At 38.0% G+C, this 20,488-nt stretch overlaps 2 protein-coding genes across 2 annotated transcripts in view; one reads left to right on the forward strand and one right to left on the reverse strand.

Moving 5' to 3' along the window:
- LOC109039449 (G-protein coupled receptor moody) overlaps positions 1 to 20,488 on the forward strand; it is a 264,915-nt gene that overhangs the window by 88,772 nt on the left and 155,655 nt on the right. The gene's annotated exons all lie outside the window — the stretch shown is intronic.
- LOC109039448 (maltase 2) lies at positions 8,281 to 18,324 on the reverse strand. The gene is made up of 10 exons (XM_019054927.2): positions 17,844 to 18,324; positions 17,262 to 17,441; positions 16,216 to 16,370; positions 14,192 to 14,317; positions 12,510 to 12,745; positions 11,510 to 11,708; positions 10,766 to 11,021; positions 9,754 to 9,952; positions 9,313 to 9,456; positions 8,281 to 8,507 (listed from the first exon to the last, which is right to left on the reverse strand). Exons 1-10 carry the CDS (start codon positions 18,010 to 18,012, stop codon positions 8,333 to 8,335), a joined length of 1,839 nt encoding a protein of 612 aa, XP_018910472.2. The 5' UTR covers positions 18,013 to 18,324; the 3' UTR covers positions 8,281 to 8,332.

Below are 20,488 nucleotides of genomic sequence, written 5' to 3' on the forward strand. Positions count from 1 at the left end.
CGGGGATTCAACACCCTCTTATGGACAATGTTATTGAAGCAACAGTCATTAAACCTACTAGGCGGATGATGAGCATCAGGTGACGTAATGGACCAAACAAGTTTACCAAACTTCGGTTTATTATCAAAACGAAATACTCATAACGTTGCTAAGTCGCTTATCAATCAAGACAATATCAATGTCAATAGACAAATCTGTATGGATGCTTAGGTACCAACTGTGAATGTTGATATTGCCAAGATTGCAATGGAGGGAGTCTGCGTCTATAGGTGCAGCGCGACTCTGCGCCAGCCAATAGCGACGTTGCTCGGCGCCGCCGCTTCTCATTGGCCCTTGTATTAACGACCGGGCCCTACATGGCGGATTGCTCGTGGCCCGGAGGCCCCCCACGACGTAGGGCTCGGTAAGTGATACAAGGACCAATGAGAAGCGGCGCGGCGGGGCGGCGCCGAGCGACGTCGCTATTGGCTTGCACAGGGTTGCACTGCACCTATCGCCACAAAGTCAATTCCGACACTTACCGAAACAAAATATTCCATCTTGTTACAAAGCTTGGATAAAAATGAACGGAAGAGTTAAATTAACGAATGACATGTAACTTACAAATATCGCACAGTACTCAACTGATGCTCTTTTCTCTTATCATTGTATTTTTCTCACGTAGCCGCAAAAGAAAGTCTTCATGTTGAGACTACTTTCATATTGAATCGTCGAAAGAAAACATCATTCCCGAGATATAAACCTGGGGCCATGGTGCATCTAGATAGGGGGGACCCACTCCTCATGGGCGAAGAATCGTCCCCGAAAAAATCAATTTCAGCCATTTTCAGGAATTTTTTATATGTGAACGTTCTTTCCAAGGAAAATGACTATGGCCACGCCACCGCTCGAGATTTACGGATGGAGTCATGTTTATCTTTGCCTCCGTGTTTCAGGGAAATGACTTGTTTTGCATCCGAAGCTCCGAAGTCTGGCATCCCGGCTATTCCGCCGACGAAAGTCGACCAACTTTGAGCATTCCGCCGGCATGGGCGCTCAATGTCTACCGCAAACTTTAATTGCTTTGTTTTCGGTCGGTTGTGTTGCCGCACGTATTTTTTACTACTCGCATCCAGGAACTCGGCTACTCGGCATCGATGCCAGCCTTTACCAGAAATCAACTTTATTTTCCAATAAGGAATTAAAAACATGCTAAGCTTATTTCAGAAACAACGTAAATTCATTTGATGTTCCTATGCAGAGAGATGAATCTCCTTCCTCCTCGATTCGTCTTTCTCCTTTTCTTTGTTTTTCTTCTCCCTAGTAGTTTATCTCTTTTTCCTCCTCGATTCGTCTTTCTTCTTTTCTTTGTTTTTCTCCTTTCTACATATAGTAGTTTTCCTCTTTTTTCATCCTCTTTTCCTTATTTTGACTGTTGTTCAGCCTCTTTTTCATTAAGGTTTCTCTTTAATTTCGAGGTAATTTAGAATACTATTAGAGATCCACATTTTCCGGAGGAGCTAAATGATATTGTCTAAAATGTTTAGAGATCAATCGCTTCAAAAATCGTCTGGGAAGAACAAAGTTAAATCTAAATAACAAAAAGTAAAAACATATATTTGATCACGTTGCAAATCTCCAGAGCGCGTGGAGCGATACAACAAACTTCTAAAAATATAGTTGGGATAAATGATCCACCTCACACTAATAAATGTGCCAAATTTTGATGGGGTGTGCGTCTTTATTTTGAGATACACTGACTTAGATAAAACAAATAACTCTAGCCCAAACCGAATTGACAAAATTTACGCACCAAAATGAGCTTCCAATGTCATTATTACTACCCTTCGTATGAACGCTACATTTATCTGTCTCTCTTAATCACCTATCTTAGAAAACGTTGCATCGTCCCTATTTATTAAACCCACTCCTCGTTCAAAACGGCAATGGCACCCACCTATACGTCATCCACCGGCGGCGCGGGTCGTAAAACTTAACGAGATTTGTGGCCGAATACATGAATAAATTTGCCCGGCGCTTCCAAATGCAAATACTTTAGTTGTGCCCAAAGTTTTTAAAATTAATCCCCTCCCCGTCTTTGTGGCGTTACTCCGGGATTTTTATGCGCTGGCTCATTCCAAACGCTGCGTGTGCCTTTATTTGTTTAGTTTTTGAGTTTTATGTCGCCGCCGACGGATTACAAGCTTTATGGCAGCGTTACCGTTTCTGCGGGATTTCACCCGTCATTTCCGCGGGAAGCAATACAAAGTAGATGAATATTATCTTCGGAACGGCAATCCCGCCCACCGACGATTTTGCGTGTGATAATATGTTTGCGACGAAAGTTTGCAGACGAATATTTTCGGCTGAGGGGTAGCCTTTGCCCCACCCTGTAACCGGATATAGGCAACTACTTAGACGTTTTTTATATCCTTACAAGCTAACAGTTTGTTTCGACCACTTCCTTTTCGTCTCGCGTGGAATTACGATTTCATCGCTATTGTGTCGTTGAAACGCGTTTTCCTGCGGCAGTTCCTTACTGGTCACGTTGAATCTCACCTAGATAACATGTTTTTAACCAGCCTAGACCATTGCAATGAAACAATCAAGTTAAAGGATATCTTGAAAATCAGCTTGAAAATGAACGTTTCTTCCGGGGAATATCATTTATTTCCCGACAATCAGAGGCGTATTTTCACCCATGAAAACTACGCAATGTTTACTAAGTGACGCCTTCCCCTTCATACAACCTCCGCGACTCCGGCGTTGATTTCTGTGTAGCATGTAGGAGAAATGGTGGTGCTCAGCTATTCTTATACATGAATTGGATTGCATTTTGCAAAAAGGAACCACTAGCATTGCAATGTTGCTAAGATTGTGCAACTTTTTTGTCTTGGAGGAAAAACCCGATTATCCCTTAATAGTTTCTATTTTCCTCGCTAAAAAATGTAAATTTAAGACAAAAATTATCATCTAAATTTCATAGTTTTTCACAATTTCCGCAATTTCATTGCAAAGGATAAAGTTGCACAATCTTAGCATCATTGCAATGCTAGTGGTTCCTTTTTGCAAAATGCAATCCAATTAAAGCAATTTGTTTCTAAATTATCGTAACGGTGATCGTAAAAAAGTTTGCGCCACTTTTTTATTGTCACATTGAAAATAATTTTTTGCTGCGTCAAGTTAGGGCAAGTTTATGACCTACCTTTCATTGGCTGCATAACGTTTGCGCACACTTTTCTTACCGATAACGTTTGCGCACGCTGGACTATTTGGCAACGCTTCAATGATGTGTCAGTAGTATCGCTTCGTGATAAGACAATTACGGACGGATAATTTATAAACGGACGAGGGGAAATTTTCATCTAAATAAATTCCAATAAGCAATCAATAAGTAAATGAATAAATAAGTTAATAAGAAGAAAATAGAAAATGAAGAAAGTTAAGAAAGTAAGGTATATGGTTACTGACAGATTTTTCGCTGTTACTTCAGCTAAAAATGCTGTCACTGTCTTCACCGGAACCATCTTCAGTGCAAGGACGGGTTTTAGGGCTGTTTTTAGGGCAGGTTGCATTTGAAGAGCAAGTTTCATCAGCACCATTTTCAGAAATGGATTCATCAGGCTCGTCTGTATTGAAAGAGTCATTTACAGTCTCCGGGTTATTTTCTTCGTCTGAATCATTTTTGTCGGGGTATTTAACTTCACGAACCATTTCCAGAAACTCCGTAATTTTCAGGTCCTTATCGAGATACGAATTGGTTAAAACAATAATTTCATCATCTTTTTTTTGTTGATCATACCGTTTAGTGAACACCTCATCATTTCGCACAGATTTAATTTTCAAAGACACTATATTCTGAGCGTTAAAAAATTGTTGAGAGATGTATTGCAAGAAAATGTCTTATCATGAAGCGATACTATGACCGCCCGGATCAAAACAAACTCCGGTTTTCGGGTGACACGCGTAGCATCATTGCAGCGTTGCCAAATAGTGCAGTGTGCGCAAACGTTATCGGTAAAAAGTGTGCGCAAATGATATTCGTGAAAAGTGTGCGCAAACGTTATCGGTAAAAAAATTGTGCGCAAACGTTATGCACCGCTTTCATTTGCGTGTTTAAGAAACAACGCATATTAATTCAGTTCCCATGCTCAAATACTTACCTCAAAAAATGTAACTAATCACTTGGCTCATATTAGGTGAACACTATATTTACATCACGTACGGCTCCCGGATGTAAAGTTATTAAAATTCGTTGATTCCCGTATTTCCGTGCTTATAATTTTATATTTTAACAAAGGCAGGAAGAAGCCGCAGAAATAACAGGAGCGCAGCGACCGCATTGCTTGTTTAATTAAAGAAAGTTAATTTTGGCCTGTCATATTTTTAGGTCACATCCGAAAGTTTACTACGACCCAGTGACCTTGTTATCTTATCTCGTCTGTTTTGTTTTCTCGGAAGAAGCACCCTTTGGAAGGTCGAAGAACGGCGAGTAGTAAGCGAATACCTCTATCACAGTCACTTCGGAGCCAGGCAGGGGTAGGGGGTGGGCAGACTCACAAGAGAGGAGCGTTATCTGATGAAAAACACGTTCAACCGCTACGCGGTTGCATCGCTCTGAAATCGTGTCTCTCTAGGCTGCGTTGCAGGTTGCCTAACTGCAACGGTCCGTTACCTGTAATTCGTTACAATTCGAGTATCGGATTTATCCTCATGAGCTAATTTCATGGCTACGTCATGTCTCACGACATCGGATGATTCTGTTTGTTTTTTGTTAAAAAAATAATAATAATAAAAAATTAACATCTCACTCTGGCATGAAAAAGGCAAGGTTATTTCCACGTCTGTTTACATTAAAACCATCGAACAGAGATGCGCACTGAATGACGAATTCACCAAGATCCGATCCCTGGTAGTAGTGAAAGACGCCTAGTCACTGTTTTTGTTTGGATTTAATTCAATCTCATTGAAAATCACCATATTTTCACCACAATCCATACCAGTAGCAACACAAGAATAGCGACATTAAAATTAAGTCAAAATTAGGCATGAATTAAGGACGTATCTCTCTGTTTGCGACCCTTTCAGATTTCCTGTATTTTTTGGCGTATTTATACAAGTGGGTTGATCGTTAATCATAAACCCTCATCTTTTCGTAAATTTGTACGATGATTTTTTGCTTTTTTGTGAATAATCTCTTGATATGTCATATAATTATGGTTTAGTAACCACTTTTGGTCCTAAAAACCATGCAACCGAGCTTTCAAACTAAATCAAGGTACAGATCTTTCCATGATCCAAGGATATGGTATTTATAACTGTGAGTACAGTTCCTGGAATCGAGAGCACGGTGGTATAAACCGAATAGTACGGTCAATACGGAATATCGTAATAGGTGAGTTGCACTACTCTCTAAATCGCATTTTAATGTATGATTCTTGTGGATGAGCTAGGAATAAAAAGATCCGTCCAAACAGCAACTACGTTCAATATCAGCCGAGATAGCGAGCTTTGAAAAATTCGGTTCATGACGTCATCCACTTGGTTTCTTTCATATTGCTTTCATTAGTCAACCAGTTTCAGAAACCAAAGGTGTCGCTACGGCGGTGGATGACGTCATAAAGTAAATTGTCCATTATTCGGCTATCATGGAGCCCCCAAAGTTGGACCCATGTAAACAAACCCCAGCCCCTCCGCCCGTAGTTTGGCCCAATGTAAGAAGATGACGGAAAAGTTCTTCTAAGTTTTAAACGAGATTTCGGGTGTAATAGAACTTTTTTACATTCAACTTCTGAATGAGTTCGGATTGAACTTTGATGAATATTTTTCCGAAAATTAGGATTTGAGTGTGATTATCATTCATTTCTCAGCCGATAATGCGTGTTCCTCTGGGTCGGGTTTGTTTACATTGGTCCAACTTTGCAGCTTCATGATAGCCTGAAACTGATGAACCAATCAGAGAGCGGCACAGAGATGGCAATGCTCTCCATACAGGTACTCTAGCACAACTGACCTATTACAATTCGAGATACAGGATTGTTTTCTTCATTGTGATATTTGTTGCCGAGGGACTTGAGAGTCTCAAGGAGCTCAGAGATGCGGCAACTTAGGAGAATTAACTCTGCAGATATCAGGAGGAAACTAGTTAACGGCCCAAGTTTCCGTCGGGATTCGCCGGAACCCGCGTCGCTTACTTAATTAAAATGCTAAAAGCCCCGGCCGTAAACAGGAGGAAACGCATTTCCGGCCTTTTTCGCGCGATATAAGTTTGCTTTACTCCATAACCTACGGGAACACTGGGCCTCCCTCCAAGAAATGACGTGCAGCTGGGAAACAAAGGCTTTCAGCATCTCGTGCAGAAAGCTGTTGTCAATACTACCACCTGAATGTTTCGCTTGGGAACTACCCCTGAGTTTTGTAACGTTCCACAGATGGCAAGGACGTGCCTCGTCTACCTTTAGGTACCTAAGGTACCTTTTTGGTCTCAAGAGGTGTGGAAGAGGCGATTGGAGCGTATCACATCGACTCTGAAAATAGGAATGTTATCTTCTTTGAATTACGGAATGCTAAAAACGTATGTTTCGTTCAACATTACGGACTGTAACTTGGACGGTAGAGATACATTTAGGGGTTACTTTATGCAACAATTCGTCGCTTGGCTGACAAAGGGGCGTAACTACACATTGAGATGAGCCCGGGAAATCATTGAGTTAAATGGACGATATAAGGCTCATCCAGTGGCGTGGCGTGAATGATCGATTATCGATATCTCGCCATTTGAAGCTATGGTAAAGAATCGATTACTAAGGTGTTCGTTGCGAACACCCTAATAATCGATCCTTTTTCATAGGTTTAAGTGGCGTATCAATCGATAAATCGCAAAGCACGCCACGCCACTAGCTCATCGCGAAATGCAGTTACGCCTTTATTTCAGGAGGGCGACGAATTGTGAGTCTATACCTTGTTAGAATCCAGTTAGAAATACCAGTCAGATAATAATTATCAGTTTTTTTCTCTTAATTATAAAATAGTATTATTACCTAAATTTATAATAATTTTATGAATAATTTTTGATAGTTAGTAATTGATCATTTTTAATCATTTAAAATAGTATAACCCCCCCCCCCCCTCTTTAGTCCTCACTCTTTACGGATTTGGTTTGGGCCCGTTTGCAAAAAGCCTCTCTGGAAAACCCATATGTTTTTGAGGGATTCTAAATCTATGTAGTAAAAATAATTAGTATAAACAATTTATAAAAAGTAATTCGTATGAATAATTTGAAAATCAAATTTTATTCCTGAATCATATACTTGTCGTAAAAACTGCCTGTATGCACGAGCAGTGCTTAATTTTTGGCGAGGAGTCGCATAACTTCCTTTAAGGGCCAAGAATTGCTTTGCCGGTTATTGGTTTTAAGTTTTCCGTGTTTCCAATGATTGATCACGTTTCATTTAACGGCGCATCACTTTCCGCCTTTGATTATGCAAATTACGGGGCGGAGTTGCTTCCCGGTTTGAAATTCATTACTCATTTTTCTCGGCATCTCTTGTCCTACTTTTTTCTTTGTTTCTCGACCCAAGTCCCACGGAAAACCGACCTGCATGGATTTGATTACCGAGCTAAGTCGAGTTGCCGATTTTTCAAGGTTTCTGATTTTTACATAAAATCAACTTAACTTTATTGATTTGGTTGTCAACTTGCATGTCCACTCTTGCTTATGATTCGCACTTCTTAAGATAGCTTCCGGATATTCTCAAGATTCCGTGACTGAATAATACACGGTCATGGAGCATGTCTCTTAACTGTTTCATAGTTTAAGGCGCTGGAAAGCAACTATTTTAACCTCTGCGTCGGTGAAATTGTATCCTCAGCTAATTGAAGGCGCTTACGATAGACACGGTTTACGGTTCAGGTTTACAGATAGCTCATTTGAAGCAAATAGAGAGTGCAAAAGAGAATGCTTAGACGCACGCTACTAATAACAATAAAGTGGACGAAAGTAAACCTCCCATCACTATTTTGCCCTACAAGTATAAAAAATAGTAGTTTTCTTTCACGTTTTAAATAATTCCTCTTAAAAAAAGAGCAATCTACGAACGCAAAAATCGAGTCTCATAGGTACTTATTATTAATCGTAAATCATGAATCTGCATTTAGACTAACACTTTTTCTTTTTCAGCTGGAAAAAGTATTAATTTAGGAATCGAATGTACATACAAATCATTGATTCACTAAATTATATACATCACTGTCAAATTTGCCGAAATTAAAGGTGCGGATATTTCAATGAAACGAGATAGATTTGGAGAAAGGTGTTTATGAAATCTATGAAGTTCACATTATTACGAGAGTCCTAGGAGAAAAATACGTAGATGAAAAGTGTAATAATAAAACTGAAATACACGGTGTGGATTGTAGAACTTCCATTTGCAGGGTCGGTGTAAGCAGGAGGTGGTACCTCTTTGGCCGTTGTTAAAAGAACAGAGGCTTTTGGGCGCAGGAAAAATCCATTCGTTGATACCTTATCGCTGAAAATACAAGAAAATTTAAAATAAAACTGAAGATGTCGCGAGCAAACACCATCATCATACATGTATGTCGATGGCTAACGTCTAAATATATGTATCTCCGACTGCGATTGTAAGTCTCCGCTCATGTTTTATTTCTTGCAGCGAAAAACTGACCATGATTTTTTTTTTTGAAAATTTTCTGTAAATTTCCATTATCTCGTTTTAAAAAAAAAATCACACAATATAGCATGGAAAGGTTCTGATTAATTTTTCTTAAAAAAAGTAAAATTTGATCAGAAATTTTTAAATGATAACATTGAGAAGTTTGCGTACTATACACTCTGAAAATATGAATAAGAATAAATAAGCGTTTTACTCGTGTGGCTGTGTTTTATGAGTTGGAAATGTAATGTTTTTTTGTTCTATGCAAGTATTTGGAACTGGAATAATTTTTATCTATTAAAATATTTAGAGACCTATAATCTGGCTTTCTTTCTTTTAATATGTTCCTTTTGGAATGTACATATTTTTTTTTCTCAAAACAATGTTACTCCTACTTCACCGCTATCGGCGAAGGAAAACTAATAGAAAAAAGTAAAAAAATCCCGCATTAAAATAATGTACTATTTGAATTTTAAATATTCCCATTCGTGTTATATGTTCGCTTCACTTAATCAACTCGTATAAATAGTCATGAAACGGTTGTTAGTAAAATAGTATGCAGAATATAAATTAGCCATCGATTGCATTTTTGTCTGCATTTGCAGTCTTTGAAAGTTACCTCGCAGATGCTCATATGATGGTCTGAAAATAAATAACTTACTTCGGTAAATACTGGCTGTTGACGCTGCTGGTGTGAACGGTTAGAACATCTGGTAGATCACTCATAAATGCCAAAAGATCAATTGATTGTGAGTCACTTCCCAAATTGACCACCACAACGTAAGTTTCACTTCCTTCCAAGCGCCTATGCAAAAATAGGAGAACATAAGCTAATTTATGAGATCGCTCGGTGAATACGCTGGTTCTTATTAAACAAAGAGGTACAAGTAAATCAAAGGGCCATATAATTCACATGCCGTTACTGGCTCAGAAAGGTATAATGTTTTCATATGAATCACGAAAAGTGGCTCGAGAAAAACCAAATTGAACGTAAGCCTGACACTCAAGCGATAGGCCAACCCTATCTCCCACCTTCAAAGTTCCGAAAATTATCTATAAAGCGAAAATTATTCAACCCTGGTATTCGTCCGGCATGACTTACCTAACGAAAGCGAAGACATACTTTGTGAGGACGAATGTTTCCAAATCACCATACAGTATGGTGTCTGTTTTGCGAACGCTCATCAGTCTTTTATAGACTTTCCAGTGGCTGTTTTCACCTGCTTGCATCTGCGCCTTCAGATTCAACCGCCAGAAATTCGAATTGACAGGGAGCCAAGTTTTTCTGTTCGTCGTAAAACCTGTAAAAATTCATAGAATGTATGAGAAACCAACTCCTTATGTACAAATATAAATAGCAGCAATGCACAATTGCTCACCCACCTAATGAATAATCCCAGACTCTGAAAGAATTTTTGTTCTGTAGTTTGTCCCAATTACGATGAACCCTGAACTACCTATTCGGCTCGCACAGTAGGCCTGTTGCAAAGTTTTGCTTGAGAAGAAAGATTAATCGCTCATTATGGAAGATGGCTGAAAGACCACGATGAGTTGATTGAAAAAATCTAAAATTCACTCTTAACTTGACAAACTCTGCAAAAAATGTGTGCATTTTTTTATCTTTTTGCTTCAAACAATATACTAAGGCCAAGACGCAAGACGCAGTTTGATACTTACGAGTTATCCCAATTTCACAATTTCACTCGAAACTATAAGAATGGCAGCCGTCAAATGTCACAATTTGTTCATAAAAAAACTTTAAAAACGTTAGAAAAAAGACACCTGCATGTAAGGAGTTTGGAGGACAGAGCGCTTAAGTGCAGTTTTTGCTATTTCGAGAAATACGTGTTTGAAGTTTCGAGACTACGTGGATCTTTACGGCAGAAAGAAAGTTCAAACTGACTTTTTGATGCTTAAAAATTGGAATTTGAGAGCGAAGTTTTCACACAATATACATTAAAACTAATTTTACTAGAAATCATTAATACCTCAATTTTCTCAAAAACTGCTCTTAAGCGCCCTGTCCTCCAAACCCTTCAAGTCTATATTCCTATTAATTTTTTCAAATTTCTAGTTAGTCCAAATTTCTAGTCTTTCAAATTAGTTTAGCAAACCTGAATTCAAGGAAGTGTCCCACTGGAAGGGAGTCCTGGCTGGGTCACGCGATTTCTGGCTGTACCACTCCGGGCCGCCATGACAGGCCTGCGGATCCACGCCTTGATCAAATCTGATTACCGTATCGTCCATGCCGATCTCGTCGCCGTAGTAGGTGTTGCCTATACCGGGCAAGCAAAGCCCGATCATGTTTACACCATCCACTAAATCCGATCCATACCTCGCTGCCACTCGGCGGTTGTCGTGATTACCCATCTATTACAGTTGAACACAAGAGTGACTCACAATAATTGATGTACGAGATTCTTTACTACAAATACAGGGTGTCCCAAAAGTCCCTACCCCCACCCCCAGTGGTAACTTTTGAACGGTTAGAGATAGAAAAACGAAACTTTTGGAATGTTTCTATCTTAAAGGAAACCATCTTCTAAGGGGGTCAACATTTTTGCCTCTCCTTCGAGGGAGGGGGGGGGGTGGGGCAATTATTTTTTTTCGAATGGTAACCTCTATCTTGTGATACATCATTGGAAACAACATTAAAAACTAAGAATTTGGCGCAAGCCGCATATCAATGATTTGTGATTATGTCAAAGCTTCTCACGACGTTTTAGCAAATTCACCATCAAAAGAGACGCTAAAATTATAATATGAGAAATTTGCATAAAACTGACAGTGCGGATGGTTACGGCATGTTTTTTCCGAGTTCAATGACCAATGACCGATGAAAAAAATTGCCAACTCACCACCCAATTCGGCCAAAAGCCTGCGGGCATACTGTCCATCCAACCCTGGATTGCCTTTTGGTAATCTTTGGCGGGAGAGCGACCGCTCACGTGCGTGATGAAGAAGAAATTGAATGGCATGTGGGCTCCTGGTTTCCCCTCAAACTGATAATAGTCCATTGTTCTATCCAGAGTTGTATATGCTTCTGTCATCAGTACTCTGCAAAAACCAGAAGGTACTCTGATCAAATACATTTCATTTGGAGAAACATTTTTTTAGAATTTCTACTGTATCTTCAAAATAGTAAAAAGTCGACCTATGGACAACCGGACCTTCATTTTTTCATAAAAAAACATTTCCCCTCGAACTTCTTTTCCAATCATCTCGTGATTGATAAGAGTAGGGAAAATTCTTCTCCTAATGTCCGTCTTATGAAGATGCTTACAGTAAATCAACATCTATTATTAAAAAAAATATAAAAAAAAAACGAGTCATGAATCATTTGTAAAAGCCACATGAATCAGTGAATACTATTTGTTCTGGTTATTCTGAATGCAAACACTACAAATGTGTAACGAGAAATCATGAAATACACTTTTGCGATGGATATTTTCAATAGCCACCCCTGAAGTTGTATTAATATTGAACGGAGGATTTACCATAAGGATACATCTTGTTATCAATCTATATAAAATTATATTTCCGGAACATACAATTCAACTTTCTTTGATACATTCATCCTTCTGTACCCTCACATAAAATAAAAATTCGTCGGATATACGATGCTTTTTGTCGATTACAGGTCTCACCCATGTTCAAAGTCGTAATTACGATGTTACGTTCACGGTAACATTGTAACTACAAATAGGAAGTAGATAGGAGCTGAAATTCATCATGAGCTTTTTTAAAAAAAAGTAACCATTCTCCTCTTTCGTGTGATGCAATCTGACTCCGCGAAACTCCATTGACTCATGCATCCTTCTCAAGTGCTACTTTATCGAGAAGTTTGCTTTTACTTACTTTGTTTTCCCCTCTTTCTTCGTGTAGAAATCGAAGACCTCCCTGAACCTTGTTATCAATCTATATGTATTCGGTTGGTCCATCGTCCGCGACCGGTTGTAATTCCAGTAGTTGGTCGGGTCGAGATCGGGCGAGAGCAATTCTTGGTCTCGCCATTCGGGATCCTCGAACAAGTAGGCCACCGCGTCGAACCTCATGCCGTCCACTCCGCGCTCCAACCAGAACCTCACCACGTCCTGTCGAATTGAAACGAAGACGAAACTTGCACTCAATAGAACTTTGTGTCATGAAATATCTCCCGAGTAAAACAAGACGGAGTATGCTCCGATCTTACGAGGAGTAGGAAACAGAAACACACAGTCGAACTTCGATAACTCGAGAATTTCAATAACTTAATAAAAAATCGAACAGATAGATTCTGAGATATCGCTGTAGACAGATTTGGGGACGCCGCACGGACGGACACACATTTTTTCAAGTATGGTTATTTTGACTCCTGGGACCTTAAAACGTCTAGAAATGATGAAATTTCAACTTTTTTTTCTTTTCTTGGAGAATGACAATACTTCCTCTCTACCCTAGGGGAGCGAGAAAGTAAAACGTGGTTATTCCCTTCCGCCAAAGCCCAAAAACATCGATATTCGAAAATACTGTTCCGTTAAGTTAAAGAAATCTTGGGCTCATTTTACCTTATTAACTCATAAAAACCGGTGAATTGCCTCTATAGCTCGAGTTAATCCTCCACAGCTCATGGAGTTACCTCATTAACCCGAGGAGTTCCACGAATTACCTTTATGACTTCAAAGATGAAGGCCTAGTTTATCATGTACATTTGTTTTTCATAATACAGCAATGTCCTATCCCAGATCAACCTCGGTATTTCTCGGAAATTTTTCGTCGCTTTCCTTCAGCTTCGAGTTATCGAGGTTTGACTGTATCTCAATTTATGATTTCATGAAGTTTCTAAGACATTATTTCAGGAAGAACTCGGTTATCATTAAGTCAGCAAATGTAGCCAGTGTTTTTAGTTCAACAGTTAGTATGCACATCAACAAAGTTTCCCAGGTTTTTTTTTTGTACATGCTGTTATTTTATGGTCTAAAAAGAGTGATGATGATGAACAGAAAAAGAAGAATCGAGACTTTAAGTTTAATTTCAAACCGTAGTGGTACTTTATTTTTCACTCGCAACTGATAGTCTTTTATCGGACGTGCAATGGTTTTGAGTCATTCTCATATCAGACATCATTGTTACTGCAGGTGTTCTTCAGAGCTCAATTCCACCATTTCGTTTTTTTTCCTTTTATTTTTCTCTTAAAAGATTAAGTTCATTTTGTGATTTTCTTACTTTGAATCCTTTTCCGTTAAAGCCACGAAATTAAAGAAAACCTTATAAATAAGGAGGTAGCAAAACTGCGCATACATATCCTCTGAATTTCGTCACATTTTAAACGGGAGTTTTTTTTCTTAAAACACGAAAATACACGAAATAACTACAAATCACAAAAAAGGCGTATACCGTGAGAGACTTTAAGGAGCGACTTAGGTATCTGCAAAATATTTTCTTTTATTTTTTTGTTCCATTTGTTTGGACTTGCGGAATTTAGATTTTTAATAAATATCAGGTATTTGACATCAAATTAACAAATCTTTGAAACTACGAAGTAAAGAAAATAGCCTTACCATCATCTCTTGAACCAACTCTTCGCAATCGTAATTTAAGTCTGGTTGTTTCCAGTGGAACTGATGCAAGTAGTATTGATTTCTCTCCTCGTGCCATTTCCATGTAGAGCCTCCAAACTCACTGAGCTATCAAAATTTGAAGATTAAACTTTAATCGTGACGCTCTTACTGCTTTCAAAAAAGGAATGCAAATTTTCCATCATTTCAATTTTAGAATTAAAAAAAAATCAATTTAATTTAATTTTATTTGCGTTGAACAGTACGAATAGAGTTGGCACAATTCGTTAGAGCTACCCTAAAAGTACTGAACACATATCGACGGTGCAAGTCGGCAATCACATAACTCGTTTGCGGTGTCTGAAAATCTCCGCCTCGATGTTATTTTTTTAAAGGAGAAGTAATTGACATCATTCCTTGAAGTTTTTGCAGAATTTTCTTCGCACAATGAAGAAAAATCATGGCAGTTTTAAAGAATTGCCGTTGAATAGTTTTACGTTTAAAAAATAAAATATGACAGGAAGTCTGCGACGTCGCAAACCGAGTTATGTGATTGCCGACTTGCACCGTCGATATGCAATACTACAAATATACTGCAATAAATTATGCAAATCATGGCTATGAATATATTTTATAAAATAAAATCTAAACTAGCTGCTTCAGCTCGCTACGCTCGCTTGCGCCGCTAGCCGGGGGCAAGCCCCCTGGACCCCCAGTTACTCGTTTCGCGAGCCAAATTTTGCTACTACCAGTGCTTAGAGGACTTCCTGGAGGCAAAATGATAAAGTCAAAAACAAAGAATAGGAAACTAAAAATTACCTACTTTTAGAAAAAGAAACAACCTTGAAAAATAAATAACACTCCTGGAAAAGAAAATCAGAACACTTTTTGAAATTGTAACGGTGCGAAAGGGTGAAGATAAATCACCGATTCTCTTGGAAGAAGACATGAGCCGACCCCCGACATGAGTGAAACTGCCGTAGGACCCATGCTAGGGTAGAAGGGTGACACGTGTTGTGAGCAGGTAGGGATGGGTTTACGTGGAGAGGGAAACGGAAAATCAGAGGGTGGGAGGTCCCCCAACCATATGACTCCTCCAGCGTCAAAAACGCAAATATGTCGTTATCAAATCGAGGTAAATTTTGCAACTTCGGTCGCGTAAATCGAAAAACGAAGGGGTCTTGGCACATCTAGACCCTATGAGCTTTCATTTAAAACAAATCCGAGGAAAATCGGTCCAGTAGTTTCCGAGATCGAATTAGCACAAACTGTCCAGCGTCAAAAATGCAAATATGTCGTTATCAAATCAAGGTAAATTTTGCAACGTCGGTCGCGGAAATCGAAAAACCAAAGGATGTTGGCACGTCTACAGCGTAAGAGCTTTCATTTAAAACAAATCCGAGGAAAATCGGTCCAGTAGTTTCCGAGATCGAATTAGCACAAACTGTTTGAGGCCAAAAAAGGCCTTAGGATATTAAATATATAGATGGGTGTATCTAAACTCATGATAGAATGTGAAGTTTTAATTTTGGAATTTACAGCCAACGATTGCCACCATGATTCCTACTTATCAAATGAGCTAAAGAGAAAATGAAAGTTTAGTTTTCTCAAGTATGTCCTGCTGTCTAATGATATTATCTTAAAAATCGCAGAAAGGGCAGCTGGAGAATATAGCATTATTAGATTTGTCAACTTCCGCCTTTTGCCTCAATTATTGTAAAGGGTTTTTCTAACATTTAGTTATAATACTAAGCTATTTTTATTTTTTTTTTCATTATGTAATTTTGATTTAAATTTCGTGTTGCTGGTAGGCACTTATTGTTGAGAAGAAATTTGGAAACAGATGAACAAATCTTTGGGGAGGCATTTTGATCGCTACAACTGGCAACCTATTGCAACTTCTATTTACATTTAAAATTTCATTCAATACTCCAACTTTTATTATAACATATTCCTCATTTCCAAGCTGGATATATTTTCAGAGATAGAAATTTTGTGGGATAAGTAGTAATTAAATTTCAGCTCACCCAATTAGTTGGCGGTTGTCTCTGGCCATTGACTATTTTTGGGTCCTTCCAGATGTAGTAGTTAGTGTAAGGGTCTATTTTTTTCACAGACTTCAAGAACCAGTCATGCTGGTCACTTGTGTGGTTTGGAACGATATCCAGAAAGAGGTGAATTCCTAAATACACAATGATTGCAATTCATTGATAGTATACCAAAAATTATATGATGTGTATGGTTGATTAAATACTTTTTGGTGTATTTTCTGAAGGAAATACACAACTGCGTCCTCTATCCTCAAAATTAGTATGCATATTTCTTTTTATTTCCTCTATTTACAATCACAGTCAATCAAAGGTCGGTGATAAAATACGCGTGCTTGTATGTTCGTCCAAATACGGGGATTAGTGCGTTCGAAAGCATATTATGTTCTTTCCGTCGTATTAATACATTTTTTCTTGCCAAATATTGAAGTTTTTATAATGCACAAGTCAAATTTTCACCATTTTTAAGTTTTGCTGAAATTTTTCAATGTGATGTATTTTACAATACAAAAAAAACAGTCAAAGTCGTTGTTTTTCTTCGGTCAGTTTTTTAAGAAGGTAACATGTGTTCTTAAGAAATTAAGAAATGTATCAAATTACATGATTTTTTATCTCTCAACTGTTTTGCGACTTAATTATTCGCAAAATGTTTCTTTGAGTTGACGAGTATATGGGATATATCCACATAGTATTTTCTCTGCTCTGTATGCATCATGGATTCACGCGGTGTTGCTGACAATGTTCATCGTAATAATCATGATTTCTGTCAGCTCAGCAGAGACGAGTCACCCACATTGAGTGGGAATAGGCAACAGTTTGAAATTTCACACCTCTGAAAGACTGAAAGTGAAACATTTTGAAACCGTACTTGTGGAACTGAGTAGATATTTTTTCATGGAGTTACATTTTGGTTAGAGAAAACAAACGACCAATTAGTCCTCGTTTTTTTTTTCTAAATGCGGATTGGTTCTTATTTGATATACTCTATCCTCTGTCTACTTGAAAATTGTGCAAAAAATACACACCTGCTTTGTATAAGGCTTCTCTCAAGTACTGAAAATCCTCCATCGTCCCAAAAAGAGGATCTAAGTTCGTGAAGTTTGAAATATCGTACCCGAGATCCAGACCAGGTGACTCTAGGACTGGGTTGAACCAAACTCCTGTTATGCCCAGATCTTTCAAATACCAAATTTTCTCAGCTATGCCTGAAATATTGAAAATAAACACTCAATGTAAGAGCACAGATCTCGTAAATAGGTATCACCAATTGGTTCCTGAGGGTCACCGCAACATTCAATCATTCCAGCCCCTGCTCCTCTTACCTGATCTTTTTCATTAATAATGTTCATCCTTTATCACAACCATAACGATGCATTTCAGCGCGAGCTTTAAAAACGGATGAATTTTTAAGAATTTCCAAAAATTTAAATGTCTCTAGTCCATAACACATATTCAAGCACTACTCAAAATGGAACAAATCTAACTATTTAACTTGACATTTTTAAGAGAAAGGTAAAATGACCATTGAATTTAATATTGAGTAAATATCTCACAACATTGAAAAAAGGAAAATAAAACTTGGTGAAAATTAGTTTTGAATTACGTACCTTTTAAATCTCCAATTCCGTCACCATCGCTGTCTTTGAACGATCTCGGATAGATTTGATAGAATACAGCTCGTTGCCACCAATCGAGCTGCTTGTGATCTACGTTCAAAGCATTATAATAGTTAAATACTAAGCTAAAAATGACTGATATAAAAGCGATTTTGTACATAGTTGCGTCTCACTAAAAATTACAATGATGTGGTGGTAGTAGTACATTCAAAGATTTACTGAAAGTAGGACCCTCCTCCAACAATTTATTTCACAGGAACTGCATATTCCAGGTGTTGGTCATCTACAAGGATAGTTACGGCTGTAAAAAATAGTACTAAAAAATGTTTTCACCATTACTGAAAAAAACGACACTTCATAGAAGGATGATTAAGTAGTTTGCATAGCTCAGGATTAACGAGCTCTCACATCGTATGCACTAAACTAGATCTTAAGAGGCACCGTATGTGGTAGAAGATCCACCAATTCTCTGGTCAGAAACTGTCAGTTGATAATTTACTGCTTATCTTGTTAATTTTAAAGATTACAGAAGCAAGGTCAATGTTTTCACATATAAATGTGAAACTGTCTTCTAGAGACTCTCAAGTTGACACACTTGTCATTTTAGTTTAATTAAGAGTTGTAGCAGAACCGTGTGAAGTATACGCGTTTTCAACTGTGTTAAGTAAGAACGCCGTATCAGCTATCAAGCGTTGCTAAACTTCCTTCGACAAATCACAATTTTTCCTGGAAATTTGTGAATATTTTTCCTCCAATTTTTCACAGGATTTTGTTCGTAACTTCATCCAAACAGTCTGAAAATTTTAAGGAAAAATATTCATAACCTTCTTCAAAATTAATATGTTTTCAAAGAAGAAATTTGGCAACATTCGAATGCTCATGAGGCGTTTTGCTTAGTGCGGCAGTATAAGGAGGAAGTGTGGAGGAAACTATTTGTGATTTTGACGGCTTATTAATCGATTCACGTGGCATCAAGCTTTCACCCCAGAGTACCCTTATGAATTAACCTTAAAATAACTTGTGGGGAAGACCAAGTCGTTTTTGCGTTCGATATGAAACGTAAATTTAAAGTATATAAGTAAAAAATTGGCTGTGTCAGGGAAGGGAAAATAGTCGAATCAAACTGATTTTTGCCATGATAATTAACTCTTTTCGGAATATTCCAACTAATCTGTTCCAATACGAATATAAGCTCTGTCTCTTTCCCTATTCTAGATTTTGAGCGAAAGTTTCTTAAAGTTAATTGAAAATTAATTCCAATATTCTGCCTCATGAATTCAAAATTATTTTATGAGTCATTGGCCATACTTCACCATTTACGTCGTGTCATGACTAGGAAGCTTTCGCCAAGCTATCTCGATGAAATCTGGATGGCCTACAAACGGCAGCATGGATCGGAGCGTTGCGAGTTCACGCCTCGCGCCAGAGCGCCTTCAATTTTGCAGATACAACACGGACATCCATCAAGCACGAATAGTCGTATCTCTGCGCCGTCATCAACGAGCGTTCTTTCCTTTGCACTATTTCCCTATTATGATGATTCCGTTTGATGAAGTAATATATAATAAATGATAGTTGTAATCTTTTAAGTTCATCAATACTTATTGAGGAACATTGGAATATCCTCAGCATTCAAGAATCCTCTGAAGGTTAAGCGTGAAAATTGAATTTTATTATTTTAAATGACTGCGCTGTCATCAGCGCGCGTCTCTTTGCTCACGTCTAGTTTTGTTGTTTGGAAAAACTTTTCTGCAGATCTCCTTGTGCGTTTGCTCGGAAATTTTATTGGACCATCTTGAGCAATAAAAAAAAAAAAATGAACCAAAACTATCACTTGTTTCAAACAAACGGAATATTCTGGCTCACGGATTAAAAAAAAACACCCTCTCCCCGGTGAAAATGAAACATTGTCAACATCCTCAAATTATTTCCAGATACGCGGAAAGATCTGCAATGATTATTACGGCAGTTTCCGGATTGTGCTATGGTTCGTTCATGTTACTTATTGTTGGAATTTACTTGTCGGAATAAGCGAGTTCTAGGTATTAAAATGATACGTTTCATTATTTTATGTGCCTATATTTTAAGTCCTCGCTTAGCCAATTTATCTTAACTTTTTAATATCTGGGAGCACTAAAATTCGCAAGAACGCAGTATTTTGATGATTTAGATGTTCTTCATTCTTTGGCCAGGTTAATACAATTTGCGCTAGGCAGCTCTAAGACTATACGTTTGAATATGCACTCGGCACATTTTCTTGGAACCAGTATCAAAACGGTTGCCAAAGGCAGCTCTAAATATACGTGCCAGAAAAAATGGATGAAATTCGAAAATTCGTTAAAGTTTGGCAAACTCATCGACATTTATAGTGAATTGCTCTCGAGAAGGGTGATTTATTTGGTTGCATTCAACTTAGTCGTCAATTTACTGTATGTGTGACAGAGGCCAAAGGGCTTTCTATGAGGATTCTCAACAATAATATTCATTTTGGAAAAAATTATACACTTCTTCCTCCTCCGGAGATTTGTCTATGATGTTTAAGGGCTAATTTGGTATTTTAAATTGGAATTTTGGACCTATTTTAAAGGTGACAGGTTTTATATTTGATCGTCATTCATAAGCATTTTAGCTTTGCT

Source organism: Bemisia tabaci, chromosome 3, assembly GCF_918797505.1.
Source record: "Bemisia tabaci chromosome 3, PGI_BMITA_v3".
Classification (NCBI taxonomy): domain Eukaryota; kingdom Metazoa; phylum Arthropoda; class Insecta; order Hemiptera; family Aleyrodidae; genus Bemisia; species Bemisia tabaci.